This window comes from Eriocheir sinensis, unplaced genomic scaffold, assembly GCF_024679095.1.
Source record: "Eriocheir sinensis breed Jianghai 21 unplaced genomic scaffold, ASM2467909v1 Scaffold495, whole genome shotgun sequence".
Lineage (NCBI taxonomy): Eukaryota > Metazoa > Arthropoda > Malacostraca > Decapoda > Varunidae > Eriocheir > Eriocheir sinensis.
The window spans coordinates 227,739-251,288 of NW_026111826.1; the positions used below are offsets into that span (position 1 = coordinate 227,739).

Consider the following 23,550-nt stretch of genomic DNA (forward strand, 5'->3'; position numbering starts at 1 on the left):
GGAGTGGCCATACAGGACGCAGGTAGCGGGTTCCCTCCAAGCTTACCTGCTACCCGCGTCCTGTATGGCCACTCCTATTAGATAACATGTGTTTGTTCTTGCCCCTGACCTGATAGGCGTCCTGCTACCCTCTAATGTCAAATGTGTGTTTTTTAGCTTCATAGCACAGAGGAAGGGTCACACCACCACCAGCCTCATAAAACTACCCCTGGAAATGCCCTAAACTCCTACAAAAACATGTCAAATGTGTGTTTTTTAGCTTCATAGCACAGAGGAAGGGTCACACCACCACCAGCCTCATAAAACTACCCCTGGAAATGCCCCAAACCTCAACAAAAGACTTAAATATTACATGTGAGTTTGGGTGTTGCAATGCATTATCATAATCTAACCATCTCTTCTGTCTCTCCTTTCTTTATTCAGTGGTCTAAGAGCCAAGAGGGAAGGAAGGAAGGAAGGAAGGAAGGAAGAAGTTTGCAATGGAAAGAGAATTGATTTGAACACTCACCAAGTCCTTATCCTCCTCCTCCTCTTCTTCCTCTTCATCTTCTCTTCTTCTTCCTCCTCTTCTTCCTCTGTAAACAGGGTAAGGAAATAAGTCAGCTGTAAAATAATTGGGATTTTTTGAGATAATAAATTATTTTCAAGGTAAAAAAATATATAGATAGATATTGGTAGAGAGAGAGAGAGAGAGAGAGAGAGAGAGAGAGAGAGAGAGAGAGAGAGAGAGAGAGAGAGCTTTAATTCTGGTGCCATACTTGCTCACTTTTTCTTTCATCTTAAAAAATAATCTCTTTACTTTCTCAGCTTTAGAAATTTTCTCAATAACTGTGAAAGCATAACTCTCTCTCTCTCTCTCTCTCTCTCTCTCTCTCTCACACACACACACACAAAATATATGCTGCATAATGTGATGACAAATGAGATGATGTGTATATATATATATATATATATATATATATATATATATATATATATATATATATATATATATATATATATATATATATATATATATATATATATATATATATATATATATATATATATATATATATATATATATATATATATATATATATATATATATATATATATATATATATATCATGAAATGGTTTGTGGGAGTGATGATTTTTTTTCTCATATTTCACACTTAGAGGGAAGGAAGGGCCTGTAATAAGGGGGATATTCATAGGGTTTTGTTGGTAAGAGAACCGGGAAGGACACGTAGTAATGGGTTTAACCCCTTCAACACGAGTATACTGTGTCCTTGTGTGCCCCGTACCATATCCCAGGACGCGCATACTGGCTTGCTTTAGCCAATATACGAGTTATTTTATCTCTATATTTATGCTTACATCTCAAAATTATCAATTAATTTATACTTCTTTATGTGCACCATGTAATTCTGCATGTTTTCATATATAATACATGATGATTATGTTGAGTTTATGGCTGAAAGCTTGTTATATTCAATAGCGACATTTGAAATTTGGCACACGCGGCGATCTCGGATACGGTGCGAGGTGTTGTTTTGGCCTGGCCGTAGTGAGTTTCTTTATGTGCACCATTTAATTCTGCATGTTTTCATATATAATACATGATGATTATGCTGAGTTTATGGCTGAAAGCTTGTTATATTCAATAGCGACATTTGAAATTTGGAGAGCGTGGCGATCTCGGATACGGCGCAGGGCACTGTTTTGGCCCGGCCGTAGTGAATTTCTTTATGTGCACCATGTAATTCTGCATGTTTTCACATATAATACATGATGATTATGTTGAGTTTATGGCTGAAACCTTGTTATATTCAATAGCGACATTTGAAATTTAGCGCGAATGGCGATCTCGGATACGGTGCGTGGTGTTGTTTTGGCCCGGCCGTAGTGAGTTTCTTTATGTGTACCATTTAATTCTGCATGTTTTCATATATAATACATGATGATTATGCTGAGTTTATGGCTGAAAGCTTGTTATATTCAATAGCGACATTTGAAATTTGGCGCGTGGCGATCTCAGATACGGCGCAGGGCGCTGTTTTGGCCCGGCCGTAGTGAGTTTCTTTATGTGCACCATTTAATTCTGCATGTTTTCATATATAATACATGATGATTATGTTGAGTTTATGGCTGAAAGCTTGTTATATTCAATAGCGACATTTGAAATTTAGCGCGCGTGGAGATCTCGGACACAGCAGAGGGCGCTGTTTTGGCCCGGCCGTAGTGAGTTTCTTTATGTGCACCATGTAATTCTGCATGTTTTCATATATAATACATGATGATTATGTTGAGTTTATGGCTGAAAGCTTGTTATATTCAATAGCGACATTTGAAATTTAGCGCGCGCGGAGATCTCGGACACAGCAGAGGGCGCTGTTTTGGCCCGGCCGTAGTGAGTTTCTTTATGTGCACCATGTAATTCTGCATGTTTTCATATATAATACATGATGATTATGTTGAGTTTAAGGCTGAAAGCTTGTTATATTCAATAGCGACATTTGAAATTTAGCGCGCGTGGCGATCTCGGATACGGTGCGGGGTGTTGTTTTGGCCTGGCCGTAGTGAGTTTCTTTATGTGCACCATTTAATTCTGCATGTTTTCATATATAAAAATGATGATTATGCTGAGTTTATGGCTGAAAGCTTGTTATATTCAATAGCGACATTTGAAATTTGGCGAGCGTGGCGATCTCGGATACGGCGCAGGGTGTTGTTAAGGTTTTTCATTATCAGTTATCGGTTATCGGGAATAAGGTTTTCTGTTATCGTGCCCTGCTATGGCGGAGACGCTGTCTTTCTCCTCAGTCTGAAGCTAGCCAGCACTGTGAGTGGAACATTTCTCTGGAATACACACACTGCATTTTGACCCCTACTATGGCACCCAAGCATCCTTCCACCTCGTCCAGTGACATAAGAACATAGGAGTCTGCACGAAGCAGCTCCTCTGAACCTTGGCTCCCGTGTATCTAACCCTACCTAATATCGCTGTCCATGACGCATCAACAAAGTGATGGTGGTGAGTGTGAGGACGTGTTTTTGTTGTGTCAGTGACTTACAAATGTAATGTAGCAATTCTTTCTTTAGAAAACTTTAACTTAACCCGGTGGTGGCAGGGATCATGTTTCTTAATGGTCCCTCCAAGCAAGAAAAATGAGAAAAAATCACCCCTCACACAAACCATTTCATATTATATATCAAAGCATTTGTGATCAGTTTATGTGTATTACTTTCCTCTCTGTCAAAGGCTGTAAAATAAGGCAAAAAGTAAGCAGAAAAATATATATCTACCCTTGCAGGTGAAAATATAGCCTGTTAGCTTTTGAGACCAAACCATGTAGTGAGCCTCCTCCTACCTCCCTGCTGGCTAGGCTTCCTTTTAATATGTATTTCCACACATGATGCGGCCAATATTAGGAGTCTTTTTCACACCAATATTTACTGTATAATGATGACTTGACTCTTGCATTAGCACCGGTGAGTGAGTTAGGGGCTTAAGGAACTTTGATGCCAGGATTGGAGGTGACTTATTCCTGGGTTTAAACTTATACAAAATCAGGTTGGCGACATGTCTGTGGTAAGTCCCTTGTACAATAAGAAATATTACTTTCCTCTCTGTCAAGGGCTGAATAAATAAATCAAATTAATCTAACTATATTATAAAGCAAAACCAATCTTGCATGCATAATATGTATCCAGTGTGTAGTAAGCACTTTGGCAAACATATATCATGCATCCTATGCTTAACACGGTAGCTGCGGGGATCATGTTTCTTACCCGGTAGCAGCGACGGGCCAAATTTGTGGCTTTACCGTGTAGCAGCAATGGAACAAATTTGTGGCTTTACCGTGTAGCAGCGACGGGCCAAATTTGTGGCTTTACCGTGTAGCAGCAATGGGACAAATTTGTGGCTTTACCGTGTAGCAGCGACAGGCCAAATTTGTGGCTTTACCGTGTAGCAGCAACGGGCCAAATTTGTGGCTTTACCGTGTAGCAGCAACGGGCCAAATTTGCCAAATTTGTGCCATGATTTAAACCCCCCAAAATAGATGATGTGTAAACTGATCACAAATGCTTTGATATGTATTATGAAATGGTTTGTGTGAGGGGTGATTTTTTCTCATTTTTCTCGCTTGGGGGACCATTAAGAAACATGATCCCCACTGCTACAACCACTGGGTTAAAAGGCCTTTCCCTCTAAGCAAGGGGATGTACTGAACATTTTACAACACAATGGGTTACTAAGTGAGCTGCTGAACATTTTACAGCTCAATATAACGGGTTCACCCTTTGGGGGCTTCTGGCGGGGGTAATGAAGGCAGGGCAGGAAGTGAGTAGAGAAAGCTTACCTATTTCTCCAAGCTGCTGAAAAGCTTGTTGGTGAAGAATTACTTGTCGGTGAAGAGACTGTTGTTGAGGTGAGGAGTGCCCTGTGTTATGGCACCTCCCAGCACTGCTACACCAACCTGCAAATATGTGTCCACTCTCAAAGTCTTGTACCGGGAAAGACAGCATGGGATAATATATTATGAAATCTCTCTCTCTATCAAGGGCTGTATAATTAAGATAATTAATTGATACTCTCTCTCTCATATTTGTTTTTTTACATACTTTTCTTCCTCTACCCTCCCTCTCTCTCTCTCCCCCCTCATAACTCTATACATACAGCCAGGCCTATACTTTGAGGCAGTGCCAACCACTGCACCACGAAGCCACCCCCCCAAAAAAACTATATGGAACTCAATATTCCATTAATTTCATAAAATATGTCCTTTCTGTTGAATATTGATATCTGAAACAGTTGGCAACATTAGCACAAGAGAACTCACTAAACTCAGTACATGTATTTTCCACCAGTTGGTCAGTCACAGTCAGTGCCTCGGCAGTTTGCTTTGTGAGATTACCAGCTCAGTGGCATCTACGTGTATGCTTGTTAAGTCCTGTTGCTTTCTTTGCTTTACCAGAGACATACAAAGTGAGATTCAAAGGGTTAACCTGAAAAAGGGTTTTCCTGCAGCTGATCAGCTGGCAGACCAAAGCTTACTAACCTATCTTTTTAAAATTCCCTCAGTGTTGGAGGAAAGGCAAGAGCAGGACTTTAGCAAGTACAATAACTTTATATCGAGAGTTCAAAACTTTAAATAGTGAGTTCAAGGATTAATTCATATCAATTGTCAAAGCCTACTTATAAATTTATAATAATGTAGGATTCTTCTTGTTGTTTTGTGGTATATACCTTGAAGAGAATAAATGAATCATTGCAAATGAATACGTTGTTTTCCTTTACCATCTTTGGAGCACACCATTTAACTCATGGAATACTTTTACTAAAAAAAATCAAATAAAAAAAAAAAATCATGATTTTGTTTGGTAATAACAATCATGATTTTTTAGTAAAGAAATCAAAGATTTAATCATCTGATTAAATCAATTTGATTTAATCATTGCCAACCCTGCTTAGGCGATTATTTCTTTAGTGACAAATTTTGCTATTATCCAGAAAGCTACATATTCAAGGCACTGTACAGGGGATCCTCAGCTATGATGCCCTCCACCTATGACTATTTCAAGGTTATGACACAACCCACAAATTATTAAGTTTGGAAAGTTTGGTTTTGTGGGCAGCACAACATCTGTGGTCATATGCCGGAGAGAGACAGGAGGGGGAAGGAATTATAGAAGGGAACAGACCCCAGGAGACGGGACACAACCCCTGATTAATACCTGGTACACTGCTGGGTGGACAGGGGCTATGTAGGGTATCGGAAAAGCCGCCCAAATTTTTCCACTCCGCCTGGGAATCGAACCCTGGCTCTCTCGGTTGTGACCCAGTGTGCTAACCACTGCACCACAAAGCCCCCCTGCAAATATGTGTCCACTGTCAAAGTCTTGTATTGGGAAAGACAGCACTGGATAAGATATTCTATAGTCTCTCTCTATCAAGGACTGTAAATTAACCCTTTGGTTGCTAAATACTTGCAGGGAGGACTAGCGTAACTTGCCGCTGGTGCTAAACCCTCCCTGCGAGTTCCAGGGCCCAAATTTACAATTAATCTTAATCTTTAACTTAAAAGTTCCACTGAATCTCAAGTTTAACTTATAGCTGAGCTTAAATGAAAAAATAAGTTCAACTTCACTCAGCAGCTGATCCAGTTTGAAAATTTGTCCTGGCAAAAGATGTATTTTTTAAATTGCAGAATTGCGACACTTCAGTGATTGAATATGTAGTAATACTACTTTATCAATGTTATATGATGATATACTTCAGAAATATGGGCATAATAAGGTAGTATTTATAAAATAAAGGTTACGTTTATCATCCGCGCAAGGTGATATTCTTTTTTTTTTCTCTTGAATGTAAACACGGACACGCGTTCCTGTTCGTCTTCCTCATTCTTGCATCACCCACCCTCTGACGAGGTAATCATGGAAAATATTGCCGCTTTCACTTCTCCCAAGAGGAAAAGTGGAGTGAATTGGAGACTGCCACACTCTACACATAGTAAAGGGAAGGGAGTCAACAGATACCGTCTGCAAGGGTAGCCACTGTCCCCTAATAGATGACATGAATCCGGTGGTATACGATGATCCTCAAACATGCGTTTGAGGCCACCCTCACGCCAAATACGAGCATCATGAGTGGACCCAGGCCAATTAGCTACAACATTAAGAATATTATATTTGGCATCAAACACTAATTGTGTGTTTATGCTATGGAAATTCTTCCTGTTGACATAGTCTGCTTCATATTTCCTGGGGTATCCTGACATGCGTGCAATCTATTACACCAACAATGCCAGGGAAGTTTGCAACTTGCACAAATTCTTGTTGTTTCTCTCGGATTTCAGGGACGGTGCGAGGAAATCGAATGAATTGGACAAGTATGGCTGGCTGTGTAAGTGCCTTGAGGGTATCGGTGATCGCTTTGCTTACTGACGACTGTGATGGACCAAGATCATCACTGTTACACATCTGCATTTTCCCGTTGCTAAGTAACGCAGTGTAATAATTACTTTCATTTCGGGTGTCAATGCAAAACTCCTTGAAGTAGGGCTTTGCAGGGCCCCTCACCAAATCCGTTACGAACAGTACTCCTGCACGATCCAGTCTGTAGCGTTTCAATAGTTCTGCGTCACTCAAAGTATTCAGAACGTCTCTTCGCTCTTGAAAAGTCTTCTCTAGGCGCTGACGGGCTTGTTGACGTTCGGCCATCTTGGCGACTGAAGTTCGACTTAGGCTCCTTAAGACGGGTTTGGGCCCGCCTAAAATATCTCGTCAGCTAAGATCAACTTATGAGGGATAAGATGAAGAATAAAGTTAAACTCGCCCTAAAGTCAAACTTAGCGGTTAAAGATTTATTGTAAATTCGGGCCCAGTAGAGGGTAGCGGGACGCCTAGCGGGTCAGAGGCAAGAACAAACACGTTATCTAATAGGAGTGGCCCTACAGGACGCAGGTAGCGGGTTCCTCATAGCTTACCTGCTACCCGCGTCCTGTATGGCCACTCCTATTAGATAACATGTGTTTGTTCTTGCCCCTGACCTGATAGGCGTCCTGCTACCCTCTAATGTCAAATGTGTGTTTTTTAGCTTCATAGCACAGAGGAAGGGTCACACCACCACCAGCCTCATAAAACTACCCCTGGAAATGCCCTAAACTCCTACAAAAAACATGTCAAATGTGTGTTTTTTAGCTTCATAGCACAGAGGAAGGGTCACACCACCACCAGCCTCATAAAACTACCCCTGGAAATGCCCCAAACCTCAACAAAAGACTTAAATATTACATGTGAGTTTGGGTGTTGCAATGCATTATCATAATCTAACCATCTCTTCTGTCTCTCCTTTCTTTATTCAGTGGTCTAAGAGCCAAGAGGAAGGAAGGAAGGAAGGAAGGAAGAAGGAAGAAGTTTGCAATGGAAAGAGAATTGATTTGAACACTCACCAAGTCCTTATCCTCCTCCTCCTCTTCTTCCTCTTCATCTTCTCTTCTTCTTCCTCCTCTTCTTCCTCTGTAAACAGGGTAAGGAAATAAGTCAGCTGTAAAATAATTGGGATTTTTTGAGATAATAAATTATTTTCAAGGTAAAAAAATATATAGATAGATATTGGTAGAGAGAGAGAGAGAGAGAGAGAGAGAGAGAGCTTTAATTCTGGTGCCATACTTGCTCACTTTTTCTTTCATCTTAAAAATAATCTCTTTACTTTCTCAGCTTTAGAAATTTTCTCAATAACTGTGAAAGCATAACTCTCTCTCTCTCTCTCTCTCTCTCTCTCACACACACACAAAAGATATGCTGCATAATGTGATGACAAATGAGATGATATATATATATATATATATATATATATATATATATATATATATATATATATATATATATATATATATATATATATATATATATATATATATATATATATATATATATATATATATATATATATCTATATATATATATATATATATATATCATGAAATGGTTTGTGGGAGTGATGATTTTTTTCTCATATTTCACACTTAGAGGGAAGGAAGGGCCTGTAATAAGGGGGATATTCATAGGGTTTTGTTGGTAAGAGAACCGGAAGGACACGTAGTAATGGGTTTAACCCATTAAACACGAGTATACTGTTTCCTTGTGTGCCCAGTACCAAATCACAGGACGAGCATACTGGCTTGCTTTAGCCAATATACGAGTTATTTTATCTCTATATTTATGCTTACATCTCAAAATTATCAATTAATTTATACTTCTTTATGTGCACCATGTAATTCTGCATGTTTTCATATATAATACATGATGATTATGTTGAGTTTATGGCTGAAAGCTTGTTATACTCAATAGCGACATTTGAAATTTGGCGCGCGTGGCGATCTCGGATACGGCGCAGGGCGCTGTTTTGGCCCGGCCGTAGTGAGTTTCTTTATGTGCACCATGTAATTCTGCATGTTTTCATATATAATACATGATGATTATGTTGAGTTTATGGCTGAAAGCTTGTTATATTCAATAGCGACATTTGAAATTTGGATATCGAGGCGATCTCGGATACGGTGCGAGGTGTTGTTTTGGCCTGGCCGTAGTGAGTTTCTTTATGTGCACCATTTAATTCTGCATGTTTTCATATATATAAATGATGATTATGCTGAGTTTATGGCTGAAAGCTTGTTATATTCAATAGCGACATTTGAAATTTGGAGAGCGTGGCGATCTCGGATACGGCGCAGGGCACTTTTTTGGCCCGGCCGTAGTGAATTTCTTTATGTGCACCATGTAATTCTGCATGTTTTCACATATAATACATGATGATTATGTTGAGTTTATGGCTGAAACCTGGTTATATTCAATAGCGACATTTGAAATTTAGCGAATGGCGATCTCGGATACGGATACGGTGCGGGGTGTTGTTTTGGCCCGGCCGTAGTGAGTTTCTTTATGTGTACCATTTAATTCTGCATGTTTTCATATATAATACATGATTATGCTGAGTTTATGGCTGAAAGCTTGTTATATTCAATAGCGACATTTGAAATTTGTCGAGCGTGGCGATCTCGGATACGGCGCAGGGCGCTGTTTTGGCCCGGCCGTAGTGAGTTTCTTTATGTGCACCATTTAATTCTGCATGTTTTCATATATAATACATGATGATTATGTTGAGTTTATGGCTGAAAGCTTGTTATATTCAATAGCGACATTTGAAATTTAGAGCGCGCGGAGATCTCGGACACAGCAGAGGGCGCTGTTTTGGCCCGGCCGTAGTGAGTTTCTTTATGTGAACCATGTAATTCTGCATGTTTTCATATATAATACATGATGATTATGTTGAGTTTATGGCTGAAAGCTTGTTATATTCAATAGCGACATTTGAAATTTAGCGTGGCGATCTCGGATACGGTGCGGGGTGTTGTTTTGGCCTGGCCGTAGTGAGTTTCTTTATGTGCACCATTTAATTCTGCATGTTTTCATATATAAAAATGATGATTATGCTGAGTTTATGGCTGAAAGCTTGTTATATTCAATAGCGACATTTGAAATTTGGCGAGCGTGGCGATCTCGGATACGGCGCAGGGTGTTGTTAAGGTTTTCATTATCAGTTATCGGTTATCGGGAATAAGGTTTTCTGTTATCGTGCCCTGCTATGGCGGAGACGCTGTCTTTCTCCTCAGTCTGAAGCTAGCCAGCACTGTGAGTGGAACGTTTCTCTGGAATACACACACTGCATTTTGACCCCTACTATGGCACCCAAGCATCCTTCCACCTCGTCCAGTGACATAAGAACATAGGAGTCTGCAAGAGGCAGCTCCTCTGAACCTTGGCTCCCGTGTATCTAACCCTACCTAATATCGCTGTCCATGACGCATCAACAAAGTGATGGTGGTGAGTGTGAGGACGTGTTTTTGTTGTGTCAGTGACTTACAAATGTAATGTAGCAATTCTTTCTTTAGAAAACTTTAACTTAACCCGGTGGTGGCAGGGATCATGTTTCTTAATGGTCCCTCCAAGCAAGAAAAATGAGAAAAAATCACCCCTCACACAAACCATTTCATATTATATATCAAAGCATTTGTGATCAGTTTATGTGTATTACTTTCCTCTCTGTCAAAGGCTGTAAAATAAGGCAAAAAGTAAGCAGAAAAATATATATCTACCCTTGCAGGTGAAAATATAGCCTGTTAGCTTTTGAGACCAAACCATGTAGTGAGCCTCCTCCTCCCTCCCTGCTGGCTAGGCTTCCTTTTAATATGTATTTCCACACATGATGCGGCCAGTATCAGGAGTCTTTTTCACACCAATATTTACTGTATAATGATGACTTGACTCCTGCATTAGCACCGGTGAGTGAGTTAGGGGCTTAAGGAACTTTGATGCCAGGATTGGAGGTGACTTATTCCTGGGTTTAAACTTATACAAAATCAGGTTGGCGACATGTCTGTGGTAAGTCCCTTGTACAATAAGAAATATTACTTTCCTCTCTGTCAAGGGCTGAATAAATAAATCAAATTAATCTAACTATATTATAAAGCAAAACCAATTTTGCATGCATAATATGTATCCAGTGTGTAGTAAGCACTTTGGCAAACATATATCATGCATCCTATGCTTAACACGGTAGCTGCGGGGATCATGTTTCTTACCCGGTAGCAGCGACGGGCCAAATTTGTGGCTTTACCGTGTAGCAGCAATGGAACAAATTTGTGGCTTTACCGTGTAGCAGCAATGGAACAAATTTGTGGCTTTACCGTGTAGCAGCAATGGAACAAATTTGTGGCTTTACCGTGTAGCAGCAATGGGACAAATTTGTGGCTTTACCGTGTAGCAGCGACAGGCCAAATTTGTGGCTTTACCGTGTAGCAGCAACGGGCCAAATTTGTGGCTTTACCGTGTAGCAACGGGCCAAATTTGTGCCATGATTTAAACCCCCCAAAATAGATGATGTGTAAACTGATCACAAATGCTTTGATATGTATTATGAAATGGCTTGTGTGAGGGGTGATTTTTTCTCATTTTTCTCGCTTAGAGGGACCATTAAGAAACACGATCCCCGCTGCTACCACCACCACTGGGTTAAAAGGCCTTTCCCTCTAAGCAAGGGGATGTACTGAACATTTTACAACACACTGGGTTACTAAGTGAGCTGCTGAACATTTTACAGCTCAATATAACGGGTTCACCCTTTGGGGGCTTCTGGCGGGGGTAATGAAGGCAGGGCAGGAAGTGAGTAGAGAAAGCTTACCTATTTCTCCAAGCTGCTGAAAAGCTTGTTGGCGAAGAATTACTTGTCGGTGAAGAGACTGTTGTTGAGGTGAGGAGTGCCCTGTGTTATGGCACCTCCCGGCACTGCTACACCAACCTGCAAATATGTGTCCACTCTCAAAGTCTTGTACCGGGAAAGACGGCATGGGATAATATATTATAAAATCTCTCTCTCTATCAAGGGCTGTATAAGATAATTAATTGATACTCTCTCTCTCATATTTGTTTTTTTACATAAAGAAAACATTTGACAAGGCTTTCAAGGGATTTTAGGTTCATTTCCAAGGATAGTTTTAAGACACTGGAGGTGGTAGTATGACCATAGGTCTGTGCCGTGAAGCCAAAAAACACATATCTGACACACTTTTTCTAGGAATTTAGTGCATTTCCAGGGGTAGTTTTAAGAGCCTGGTGGCGGTGTGACCCTTCCTCTGTGCCATTAAGGAACAGTGACCCCTGCAAACACACAAAAACTATCTATTTATAACTATCTATCACCCTTTATCTATCTATCCTTCTATCCACTGGTTCCCAAACTGGGGACCATATAGCACAATGAAGGGCGCCGTAGGTTAAGGTTAGTTCAAGACTTAAACTAACCTTGAACTATGGGCTCCTTCAGTCTGCTTTATGGGCCCCAGTTTGGGAATGGCAAAGACATGGATTTTAAAGGAAATTACATAGATTTTAGAGGAAATTACATGGATTATAGTGCAAGCAACTGAAGTACAGGCCCACAAGATTATATGAGATGAAGTCCATGCATGTGAGGGCCCCAGACATTGTGTGTGTGTGTGTGTGCAGGCTGCCTTCATGGTACCATTTTAGCACATTGAAATAAGGTACCATCTCTCCATCTCCTTCAATGTGTCATTACATGTTTTTCCCAAGGCCACAGAGAAGGTTTTCATGGGCAGATCATAGCCATGGATGGAGGTTTTGCAAGTACTCTACTGGTATATTTTCCCACACACTAAATGCAAACAAACACCAACTTGGATATTTTGTAAGCTCATCCCGGCGCTAATTCAGCGATATTTCTTTGCTTCCTGCATGTTTATCTAACAAACACTAGTACTATGGTATTCTTGTATACCAATACTGCACTAACATAACTACAGTAGAGCCCCACTTAGCGCGAGATCAATTAGCGTGAACCGCATAACTGATGACTGCGTATTTTGAGTAATTATCAAACCCAAAAGTCAGACCCACGTGTGCACCAAATAACTTTTTTTCATATTGGTTACTTTATTCAATTAGCGCAAATTTAGTTAGCGCGACCGCGTTCATCCACCTAATTCTCACGCTAAATGGGGCTCTACTGTACTAACATAGCTCATAGTAGTATTCCCACTTTTAATTAACATCTTGTACAGCAGTGTTTCTCTCTCCCTGTGAACTGTTTCCCTGCACATGAATGCCTCGGCTGTGACGGGTCTTCATCAACAGTGCTGCCAGTGAGTGGCCTCACCTGAACACGAGTCATCGCTCCACACAGCAGGTGACCTGACGAGCCTGCCCTGACAAGCACCTGACAGCTGACCACCACCTTAACAATGAGGGAAATGACACTTGAGCGGCTTGACAGTTCAGGGCCAAGGCCGCCTCCACCCCCATTCCTATTCAAATACACTGGAATACCATATTTGGGTGTGTTTGTATTGGTATAACTATTGATAGAAATCAAAGCATTCTCATTGTGATAGGAATACAAGGGAAAAGTATTTGTATTGTGCAAATAATTATCTGAGGAACACTTCAAAATCTATCATCTGTAATAGCAGGCATTACAAGTCCACACAGCCTCCCGGGGGACTTGTTAGCACTGTGTTGAGTACAGGGTTATGAGCTCTTGTACATCTTTACAACACTGCTGCTGTTATGCCAAGAAGGTGTATTCATTCATATCAAAACAGCCTTCTTGTTAGCACTGTGTTGAGTACAGGGTTATGAGCTACACTACCTTGTACATCTTTACAACACTGCTGTTATGCCAAGAAGGTGTATTCATTCATATCAAAACAGTATTTCTATTCACTGTAATTTGAAGTACTGTATTGGTATTGTAATCCACAACACTTGTATTCCCTCCCTGATCTTAGATAACTTTACAACACTGCTAAACCCAATTATGACAAGAAGGTATTTGTATTCATATTAAAACAACTTCATATGTATTCAATGTAATTTGAAGTAATTGTATCCCCTCCCTCCCTGGTCAGGGGGAGTCGCTTGGGGGGGTTGAGCCCACGGCACATCTTCCCGGCCCCACACAGCGTGGTAGCGTGAGGATTCGAACCCGCGTCGTCCATCACGCGACGAATGTGGGTCCAGTACGCTATCACTTCGGCCTATTATTATTTTGTCATGTTGTTGTTGCCTGATGAGTGATATACCACCTTTACTGAGTCAGGTTCATCTGCTAGAGTTTAATGTGACCCTGCTGACAGTTTCACAAGACTTCTGCACCTGGAACAGGAAAACCACCCATGAAAAGCTCTGTTAGTAGTATTACACCGCACTGCTATATAAAAACCTTCACTTTTGGGGGCACTGCGGAGGACATTTCTCGGGTATGGCGGACATGGGATTCAATTGGTGGACGGTGTACCCCACTCTGACTGGGTTCATTTCAGTGGCCACATGCAATGACTGAACACGGGCGGTGGTCTGCCCACACCAAGGCTGTCTCAGGCTGGGCTGGGTCATGGGCGCGTAACATTGACCGTAAAGTGTCGGCAAATACGACACCTTGTGGTCACTTACGCCTGTGTCGGACGCGTCTTGGATTTTTTTCCTTGGAGTAACCAATCTTGAATGTGGGAAAGAAATGGCGGACATTGCCAACAACTGACTGACGCACAAGATAGTCCTACATTCATTTTCTCTCCCTCTTTCCCTCCCTCCTTCCTTCCTTCCTTCCCCTCCCTCCCTCCTTTATTCCTTGCCTCCCTTCCTTCATTCCATCCTTTCCTTTTCTCTTCCTCTTTCCCTCCTTCTTTCCTTCAATCCCTCCTTCCTTCCCTCCCTCCCTCCTTTAGTCCTTGCCTCCCTTCCTTCATTCCATCCTTTCCTCCATTCCTTCCTTTCCTTTTCTCTCCCTCTTTCCCTCCTTCTTTCCTTCAATCCCTCCTTCCTTCCCTCCCTCCCTCCTTTAGTCCTTGCCTCCCTTCCTTCATTCCATCCTTTCCTCCATTACTTCCTTTCCTTTTCTCTCCCTCTTTCCCTCCTTCTTTCCTTCAATCCAGCCTTCCTTCCCTCCCTCACGCCTTAAGTCCTTTCCTCCTTCCTTCATTCCATCCTTTCCTCCCTCATTCCTCTCCCTCCTTCCTCTTTCCTTCCTTCCTTCCTTCCCTCCTACATACATACATACATAGTGAAGGAAGGCAGGAAGGTGACCTCTCTCCCCTGACCTCTCCTTGACCTTTTAATTGCTATTTCTGTGTTTAGTAAAAAAAAATTGATCCCATGTTTGTGTTCTTACAAACTGATACATTCTTACTGAGCTTCCTTCCTTCCCTCCCTCCCTTCCTTCCTTCCTTTATTACTGTTCTTTCTGTTATTCACTTGTTCTTTTCTCTCTCTGTTCCTTCCTTCTCTCCTTCCCTTTCCTTCCTATCTTTTTCCTTCCTTCCTTCCCTCCTTCATTCCTTCTTTCTCTCCCTCCTTCCTTCCATTCTTTCCCTTCCTTCCTTCATCCCTCCCTCCCTCCTTCCTTCCTCCCTTCTTTCCCTTCCCATTGCTCCTTCCTTCCTTCCTTCCTTCCTTCCTTTCCTCTCCCTCCCTCCCTCCTTCCTTCCTTCCTCAGAACAATCCATTACAGAAAGAAAATGAAGACAGGAAAACAAAGAAGCAAGGAAAATATTGATAAATGGAAAAGAAATAGAGGAAAATAAATTAACACTTACCAAGGAATTCCTGTGTCCTCCTCTTCTTCTTCTTCTTCTTCTTCTTGTTCTCTCTGTAATTCAAGTAAGGAGTCATTGCTCTGAGTAAACCTTAAGATACATTTTACATATAAATATAAATTCCTTTCAACTTTGAACCCTTCCTTCCTTCCTTCCTTCCTTCCACACAGCCACTACCACCAGAGGGTCACTTCAGGGGTCGGGGTCAGAACCTTCCCAAGACACAGGGTCATAGTTTTAAACATTTTCCTGCCCAAACTTACAAATTTAAAACAACATTGTGGTATTAAGGCACCTTGAAAACATTCCAGTTGATGTGTGTGTGTGTGTGTGTGTGTGTTTGTGTTTGCAGTACCAAGGTGTTCCTGGCTGCAAACTTTCCCTCCTTATTATCAAAATTCCTTGACTGCTCGTTAACCATTTTAGAAAAAATAAATTAACACTCACCAATGGGTTCCTCCTGTGTTCCTCGTCTTCTTCCCAGTCCTCCTCCTCCTCCTCCTCCTCTTCTTCGTTTGGTAGTGTCTGCAAATCAAGTTTGGTGTCAATTAACTGTGTAAACATCAACATACTTTTTATTTTTACAGTAAAAAAAAAGCCCATCACTCACTGCTCCAAAATGATATCATTATAAACTGGGTGCAACTCCAGCGTGTGGTGTACCCAGTGCAGTCTAGCCCAGTATCACAAGTCTACAAAATGACCTGACCTGTCTCCCAAAACCTAGTCCTGATTTGAGTATGTAATGACCTAACCACAATGTCCAGGCTGAAGCTCCTAGGCCAGAGGAGTGCGCACGCCTTTTTGAGGGTGTCAGATGCCTGAAATAGCATATTTTTACTGTGCAAAGCAGGTGAAGTCACTCAAATTTATCTATTTGTATATATTTCATGGTGGCAAAATTTAAATTATCAGTTTCATTTTCACCAGTGACACGAATTTGTGGCTGTTTTTCACAATAGAATTTCACTCTAATAAGTGAATCAGACCCCACAGAGATATTACCAGAGTGTGTAGGAATGAATACAAAGATAACCACATACTTTGATTTAACTCTAGGATGTCTCGTGGATCATCAATAAATAAAAAACAAAATATCTGGACAGGCCACTCTTGAGCCTGTTACCTTCAATGACACCCCAAAACAGTCCCTGCGCCAAGTGTGTACCCCATATTTTGGTTGTGTTAGGTGCGCCTATTAGCAACTACTATTTTTACTGAACGAGGGACACATGATCCATATAAACCATTAATACTACCTAATAATATTAAACAAATTATATACGTGCTACCAGGGAATCATGAGGATTAATGTTATTGTAATTCTCACGTTTACTCAACCCTACTAAACCTATCCACCCCGCGCCCACCTAGCCTCCAGCAGGTGCCCACCCTGGCTCGCATAACCATAGCAGGGCACGATAACAGAAAACCTTATTCCCGATAACCGATAACTGATAATGGAAAACCTTATCAGTGATAACCGATATTCATTAACTGGAAACACAAATATAGGCGATAACCGACACCCGATATTAATCCACAATTCCGATACTATCTAGCGACAAGTCCGATAGGCGAAAACGATACTATATTGATATTTCAAATAAAAAACATAGATGAATTCATATTTTCATTATCTGTATTTTTAAAAACTTACAAAATCTGAAAACCACACGTTGACACGTGCATATGGACGGTAATACTAGAAACGCCTGAACCGGTGTTGTGTTATTTGGCGTCCCCACCGTCAAACACTGGTCTCTCGTGAACTGCACATGCTCAGACCAGCAAGCGTAGACCTGAACAGTCTCACAAAGCTTTTTAACCGTAATTTAGAGTTGCTGGAAGGCTGAATCAGACATACAGTACCACTACCACCATCCCCGATGTTTCTAGATCGACACTCTGTACGAGTTGTATTTATATGTACAGTGTCGTTCTAGAAACAGCGAGGATGGTTGTACTGTATGTCTGATTCAGCCTTCCAGCAACTGGTCTTAATGTGTTAAAAAGCTTTGTGATACTGTACAGGTCTATGCTTACTGGTCTGAACATGCGCAGTTCACGAGAGACCAGTGTTTGTTAACACAAGCGCCAGCTTTTGACGATGGGACACCAAATAACACAACACCGGGTGCCTTCAATATCATGGCATGCTCACAAACGAATATGGAATATCAAATTTGAGGCAGTGAATAATCATTTTGGGGCAAAGCTAAATGATTTTTCTCTTTGATGTATTGATTTTTGAGTCTAACATAAAAAAATAACCTAGTATTTTAATGTTGATGATCTAAGTACGAAATCTCTTCGCCAAAGATAATTCATACCCCCAAGTTTTTTCATAAAATACCGGGCACCCGGGCCACGCATGCGAGTAGGGAGGAGACAACGTTTTGTTTTTTTTCTGAGGCAGAAAAAAAGTAGCGATTATCACTAGTTTGGTTACAAAAATAACGAAGATACCGATATATATTTAAATAAGCAGCGGATGGCCGACAACCCGATTTTGTTATCAGCGATAAAGTATCGCGATAACGCCCAGCTATGCGCATAACTCACCACCCACCTTCCTGCAATTACAGCTGATAATGTAGTACTGCTAACACTTAATATAACACGTCACGTCGTAGGGTATTCGTATCTTACAATTTTACTGAACACCAGTCGACCTGTCCTCCCCCGCTCACCTCTGTTGCGCCTCCTCATTCCCAGTCTTACTAAAATGGATTGGCTGAGGAGAAGCACCTTCCACAGGGAGAGCGTGTCAGTTTTCCCTGTTCCTCACTGGCTGACAGCCACTGATGAGGCTGCTGGCCAATACCAAATTTAAAGTGCATATTTCACACCTTTTCTTTCTCCTTATTTTCTCCATGCAAACAGTTTAATACTTACTAAAAAATGGTCATTATCGTAAATAAATCTGTCTCAGGAAAACAAATAACCAGTGAGGCTGGCAAGGAGAGGAAGAGAGCTCACCATGCTGTGCCCAGTGACCATATTGACGTGTGTGTGTGTGTGTGTGTGTGTGTGTGTGTGTGTGATATACCCAATACCCACTACAGTGCGGGGTGTTGTTATATATATATATATATATATATGTAGGCATCAGCTCTCAGTGATTTTACTATACTAGGCTACTACTACCCTACTCACCTAGACTTACATGATGATTATGTTGAGTTTATGGCTGAAAGCTTGTTATATTCAATAGCGACATTTGAAATTTAGCGCGCGCGGCAATCTCGGACACAGCAGAGGGCGCTGTTTTGGCACGGCCGTAGTGAGTTTCTTTATGTGCACCATGTAATTCTGCATGTTTTCATATATAATACATGATGATTATGTTGAGTTTATGGCTGAAAGCTTGTTATATTCGATAGCGACATTTGAAATTTGGCACACGCGGCGATCTCGGATACGGTGCGAGGTGTTGTTTTGGCCTGGCCGTAGTGAGTTTCTTTATGTGCACCATTTAATTCTGCATGTTTTCATATATAAAAATGATGATTATGCTGAGTTTATGGCTGAAAGCTTGTTATATTCAATAGCGACATTTGAAATTTGGCGAGCGTGGCGATCTCGGATACGGCGCAGGGCACTGTTTTGGCCCGGCCGTAGTGAATTTCTTTATGTGCACCATGTAATTCTGCATGTTTTCATATATAATACATGATGATTATGTTGAGTTTATGGCTGAAACCTTGTTATATTCAATAGCGACATTTGAAATTTAGCGCGAATGGCGATCTCGGATACGGTGCGGGGTGTTGTTTTGGCCCGGCCGTAGTGAGTTTCTTTATGTGTACCATTTAATTCTGCATGTTTTCATATATAATACATGATGATTATGCTGAGTTTATGGCTGAAAGCTTGTTATATTCAATAGCAACATTTGAAATTTGGCGCGTGGCGATCTCGGATACGGCGCAGGGCGCTGTTTTGGCCCGGCCGTAGTGAGTTTCTTTATGTGCACCATTTAATTCTGCATGTTTTCATATATAATACATGATGATTATGTTGAGTTTATGGCTGAAAGCTTGTTATATTCAATAGCGACATTTGAAATTTAGCGCGGCGATCTCGGACACAGCAGAGGGCGCTGTTTTGGCCCGGCCGTAGTGAGTTTCTTTATGTGCACCATGTAATTCTGCATGTTTTCATATATAATACATGATGATTATGTTGAGTTTATGGCTGAAACCTTGTTATATTCAATAGCGACATTTGAAATTTGGCACACGCGGCGATCTCGGATACGGTGCGAGGTGTTGTTTTGGCCTGGCCGTAGTGAGTTTCTTTATGTGCACCATTTAATTCTGCATGTTTTCATATATAAAAATGATAATTATGCTGAGTTTATGGCTGAAAGCTTGTTATATTCAATAGCGACATTTGAAATTTGACGAGCGTGGCGATCTCGGATACGGCGCAGGGCACTGTTTTGGCCCGGCCGTAGTGAATTACTTTATGTGCACCATGTAATTCTGCATGTTTTCATATATAATACATGATGATTATGTTGAGTTTATGGCTGAAACCTTGTTATATTCAATAGCGACATTTGAAATTTAGCGCGAATGGCGATCTCGGATACGGTGCGGGGCGTTGTTTTGGCCCGGCCGCAGTGAGTTTCTTTATGTGTACCATTTAATTCTGCATGTTTTCATATATAATACATGATGATTATGCTGAGTTTATGGCTGAAAGCTTGTTATATTCAATAGCGACATTTGAAATTTGGCGCGCGTGGCGATCTCGGATACGGCGCAGGGAGCTGTTTTGGCCCGGCCGGAGTGAGTTTCTTTATGTGCACCATTTAATTCTGCATGTTTTCATATATAATACATGATGATTATGTTGAGTTTATGGCTGAAAGCTTGTTATATTCAATAGCGACATTTGAAATTTAAGCGCGGCGATCTCGGACACAGCAGAGGGCGCTGTTTTGGCCCGGCCGTAGTGAGTTTCTTTATGTGCCCCATGTAATTCTGCATGTTTTCATATATAATACATGATGATTATGTTGAGTTTATGGCTGAAAGCTTGTTATATTCAATAGCGACATTTGAAATTTAGCGCGCGGCGATCTCGGACACAGCAGAGGGCGCTGTTTTGGCCCGGCCGTAGTGAGTTTCTTTATGTGCACCATGTAATTCTGCATGTTTTCATATATAATACATGATGATTATGTTGAGTTTATGGCTGAAACCTTGTTATATTCAATAGCGACATTTGAAATTTGGCACACGCGGCGATCTCGGATACGGTGCGAGGTGTTGTTTTGGCCTGGCCGTAGTGAGTTTCTTTATGTGCACCATTTAATTCTGCATGTTTTCATATATAAAAATGATAATTATGCTGAGTTTATGGCTGAAAGCTTGTTATATTCAATAGCGACATTTGAAATTTAGCGCGAATGGCGATCTCGGATACGGCGCAGGGCGCTGTTTTGGCCCGGCCGTAGTGAGTTTCTTTATGTGCACCATTTAATTCTGCATGTTTTCATATATAATACATGATGATTATGTTGAGTTTATGGCTGAAAGCTTGTTATATTCAATAGCGACATTTGAAATTTAGCGCGCGGCGATCTCGGATACTGACCAGGGCGCTGTTTTGGCCCGGCCGTAGTGAGTTTCTTTATGTGCACCATGTAATTCTGCATGTTTTCATATATAATACATGATGATTATGTTGAGTTTATGGCTGAAACCTTGTTATATTCAATAGCGACATTTGAAATTTGGCGCTAGAGGCGATCTCGGATACGGTGCGAGGTGTTGTTTTGGCCTGGCCGTAGTGAGTTTCTTTATGTGCACCATTTAATTCTGCATGTTTTCATATATAAAAATGATGATTATGCTGAGTTTATGGCTGAAAGCTTGTTATATTCAATAGCGACATTTGAAATTTGACGAGCGTGGCGATCTCGGATACGGCGCAGGGCACTGTTTTGGCCCGGCCGTAGTGAATTTCTTTATGTGCACCATGTAATTCTGCATGTTTTCATATATAATACATGATGATTATGTTGAGTTTATGGCTGAAACCTTGTTATATTCAATAGCGACATTTGAAATTTAGCGCGAATGGCGATCTCGGATACGGTGCGGGGCGTTGTTTTGGCCCGGCCGTAGTGAGTTTCTTTATGTGTACCATTTAATTCTGCATGTTTTCATATATAATACATGATGATTATGCTGAGTTTATGGCTGAAAGCTTGTTATATTCAATAGCGACATTTGAAATTTGGCGCGCGTGGCGATCTCGGATACGGCGCAGGGCGCTGTTTTGGCCCGGCCGTAGTGAGTTTCTTTATGTGCACCATTTAATTCTGCATGTTTTCATATATAATACATGATGATTATGTTGAGTTTATGGCTGAAAGCTTGTTATATTCAATAGCGACATTTGAAATTTAGCGCGAGTGGCGATCTCGGATACTGCTGTGGGCGCTGTTTTGGCCCGGCCGTAGTGAGTTTCTTTATGTGCACCATGTAATTCTGCATGTTTTCATATATAATACATGATGATTATGTTGAGTTTATGGCTGAAAGCTTGTTATATTCAATAGCGACATTTGAAATTTAGCGCGAGGCGATCTCGGATACGGTGCAGGGCGCTGTTTTGGCCCGGCCGTAGTGAGTTTCTTTATGTGCACCATTTAATTCTGCATGTTTTCATATATAATACATGATGATTATGTTGAGTTTATGGCTGAAAGCTTGTTATATTCAATAGCGACATTTGAAATTTGGCGCGCGCGGCGATCTCGGATACGGCGCGGGGCGCTGTTTTGGCCCGGCCGTAGTGAGTTTCTTTATGTGCACCATTTAATTCTGCATGTTTTCATATATAATACATGATGATTATGTTGAGTTTATGGCTGAAAGCTTGTTATATTCAATAGCGACATTTGAAATTTAGCGCGCGGCGATCTCGGACACAGCAGAGGGCGCTGTTTTGGCCCGGCCGTAGTGAGTTTCTTTATGTGCACCATGTAATTCTGCATGTTTTCATATATAATACATGATGATTATGTTGAGTTTATGGCTGAAACCTTGTTATATTCAATAGCGACATTTGAAATTTAGCGCGAATGGCGATCTCGGATACGGTGCGAGGTGTTGTTTTGGCCTGGCCGTAGTGAGTTTCTTTATGTGCACCATTTAATTCTGCATGTTTTCATATATAAACATGATGATTATGCTGAGTTTATGGCTGAAAGCTTGTTATATTCAATAGCGACATTTGAAATTTGGCGAGCGTGGCGATCTCGGATACGGCGCAGGGCACTGTTTTGGCCCGGCCGTAGTGAATTTCTTTATGTGCACCATGTAATTCTGCATGTTTTCATATATAATACATGATGATTATGTTGAGTTTATGGCTGAAACCTTGTTATATTCAATAGCGACATTTGAAATTTAAGCGAATGGCGATCTCGGATACGGTGAGGGCGTGTTGTTTTGGCCGGCCGTAGTGAGTTTCTTTATGTGTACCATTTAATTCTGCATGTTTTCATATATAATACATGATGATTATGCTGAGTTTATGGCTGAAAGCTTGTTATATTCAATAGCGACATTTGAAATTTTGCGAGCGTGGCGATCTCGGATACGGCGCAGGGCGCTGTTTTGGCCCGGCCGTAGTGAGTTTCTTTATGTGCACCATTTAATTCTGCATGTTTTCATATATAATACATGATGATTATGTTGAGTTTATGGCTGAAAGCTTGTTATATTCAATAGCGACATTTGAAATTTAGCGCGCGCGGCGATCTCGGATACAGCAGAGGGCGCTGTTTTGGCCCGGCCGTAGTGAGTTTCTTTATGTGCACCATGTAATTCTGCATGTTTTCATATATAATACATGATGAT

General features: G+C 41.1%; 1 protein-coding gene across 50 annotated transcripts in view; it reads right to left on the minus strand.

Moving 5' to 3' along the window:
* LOC126992604 (rRNA/tRNA 2'-O-methyltransferase fibrillarin-like protein 1) overlaps positions 1-23,550 on the minus strand; it is a 117,188-nt gene that overhangs the window by 52,055 nt on the left and 41,583 nt on the right. For 25 of the 50 annotated variants that reach the window (XR_007746711.1, XR_007746702.1, XR_007746708.1 and 22 more), the window contains 3 exons: positions 7,943-8,009; positions 4,349-4,465; positions 509-575 (listed from right to left, as the gene is read on the minus strand). The exons of 3 other annotated variants lie outside the window; for them this stretch is intronic. Coding sequence is in view for 1 of the 47 variants with exons in the window: in XM_050851419.1 (XP_050707376.1) it covers positions 4,388-4,465 (78 nt within the window). In the remaining 46 variants the exon portion in view is untranslated. Of the gene's footprint in view, positions 1-508; positions 576-4,348; positions 4,466-7,942; positions 8,010-11,733; positions 11,851-15,664; positions 15,718-16,111; positions 16,190-23,550 lie in introns of those variants that run through there. 22 more of the 50 variants (XR_007746715.1, XR_007746717.1, XR_007746704.1 and 19 more) reach the window with 7 other exon arrangements.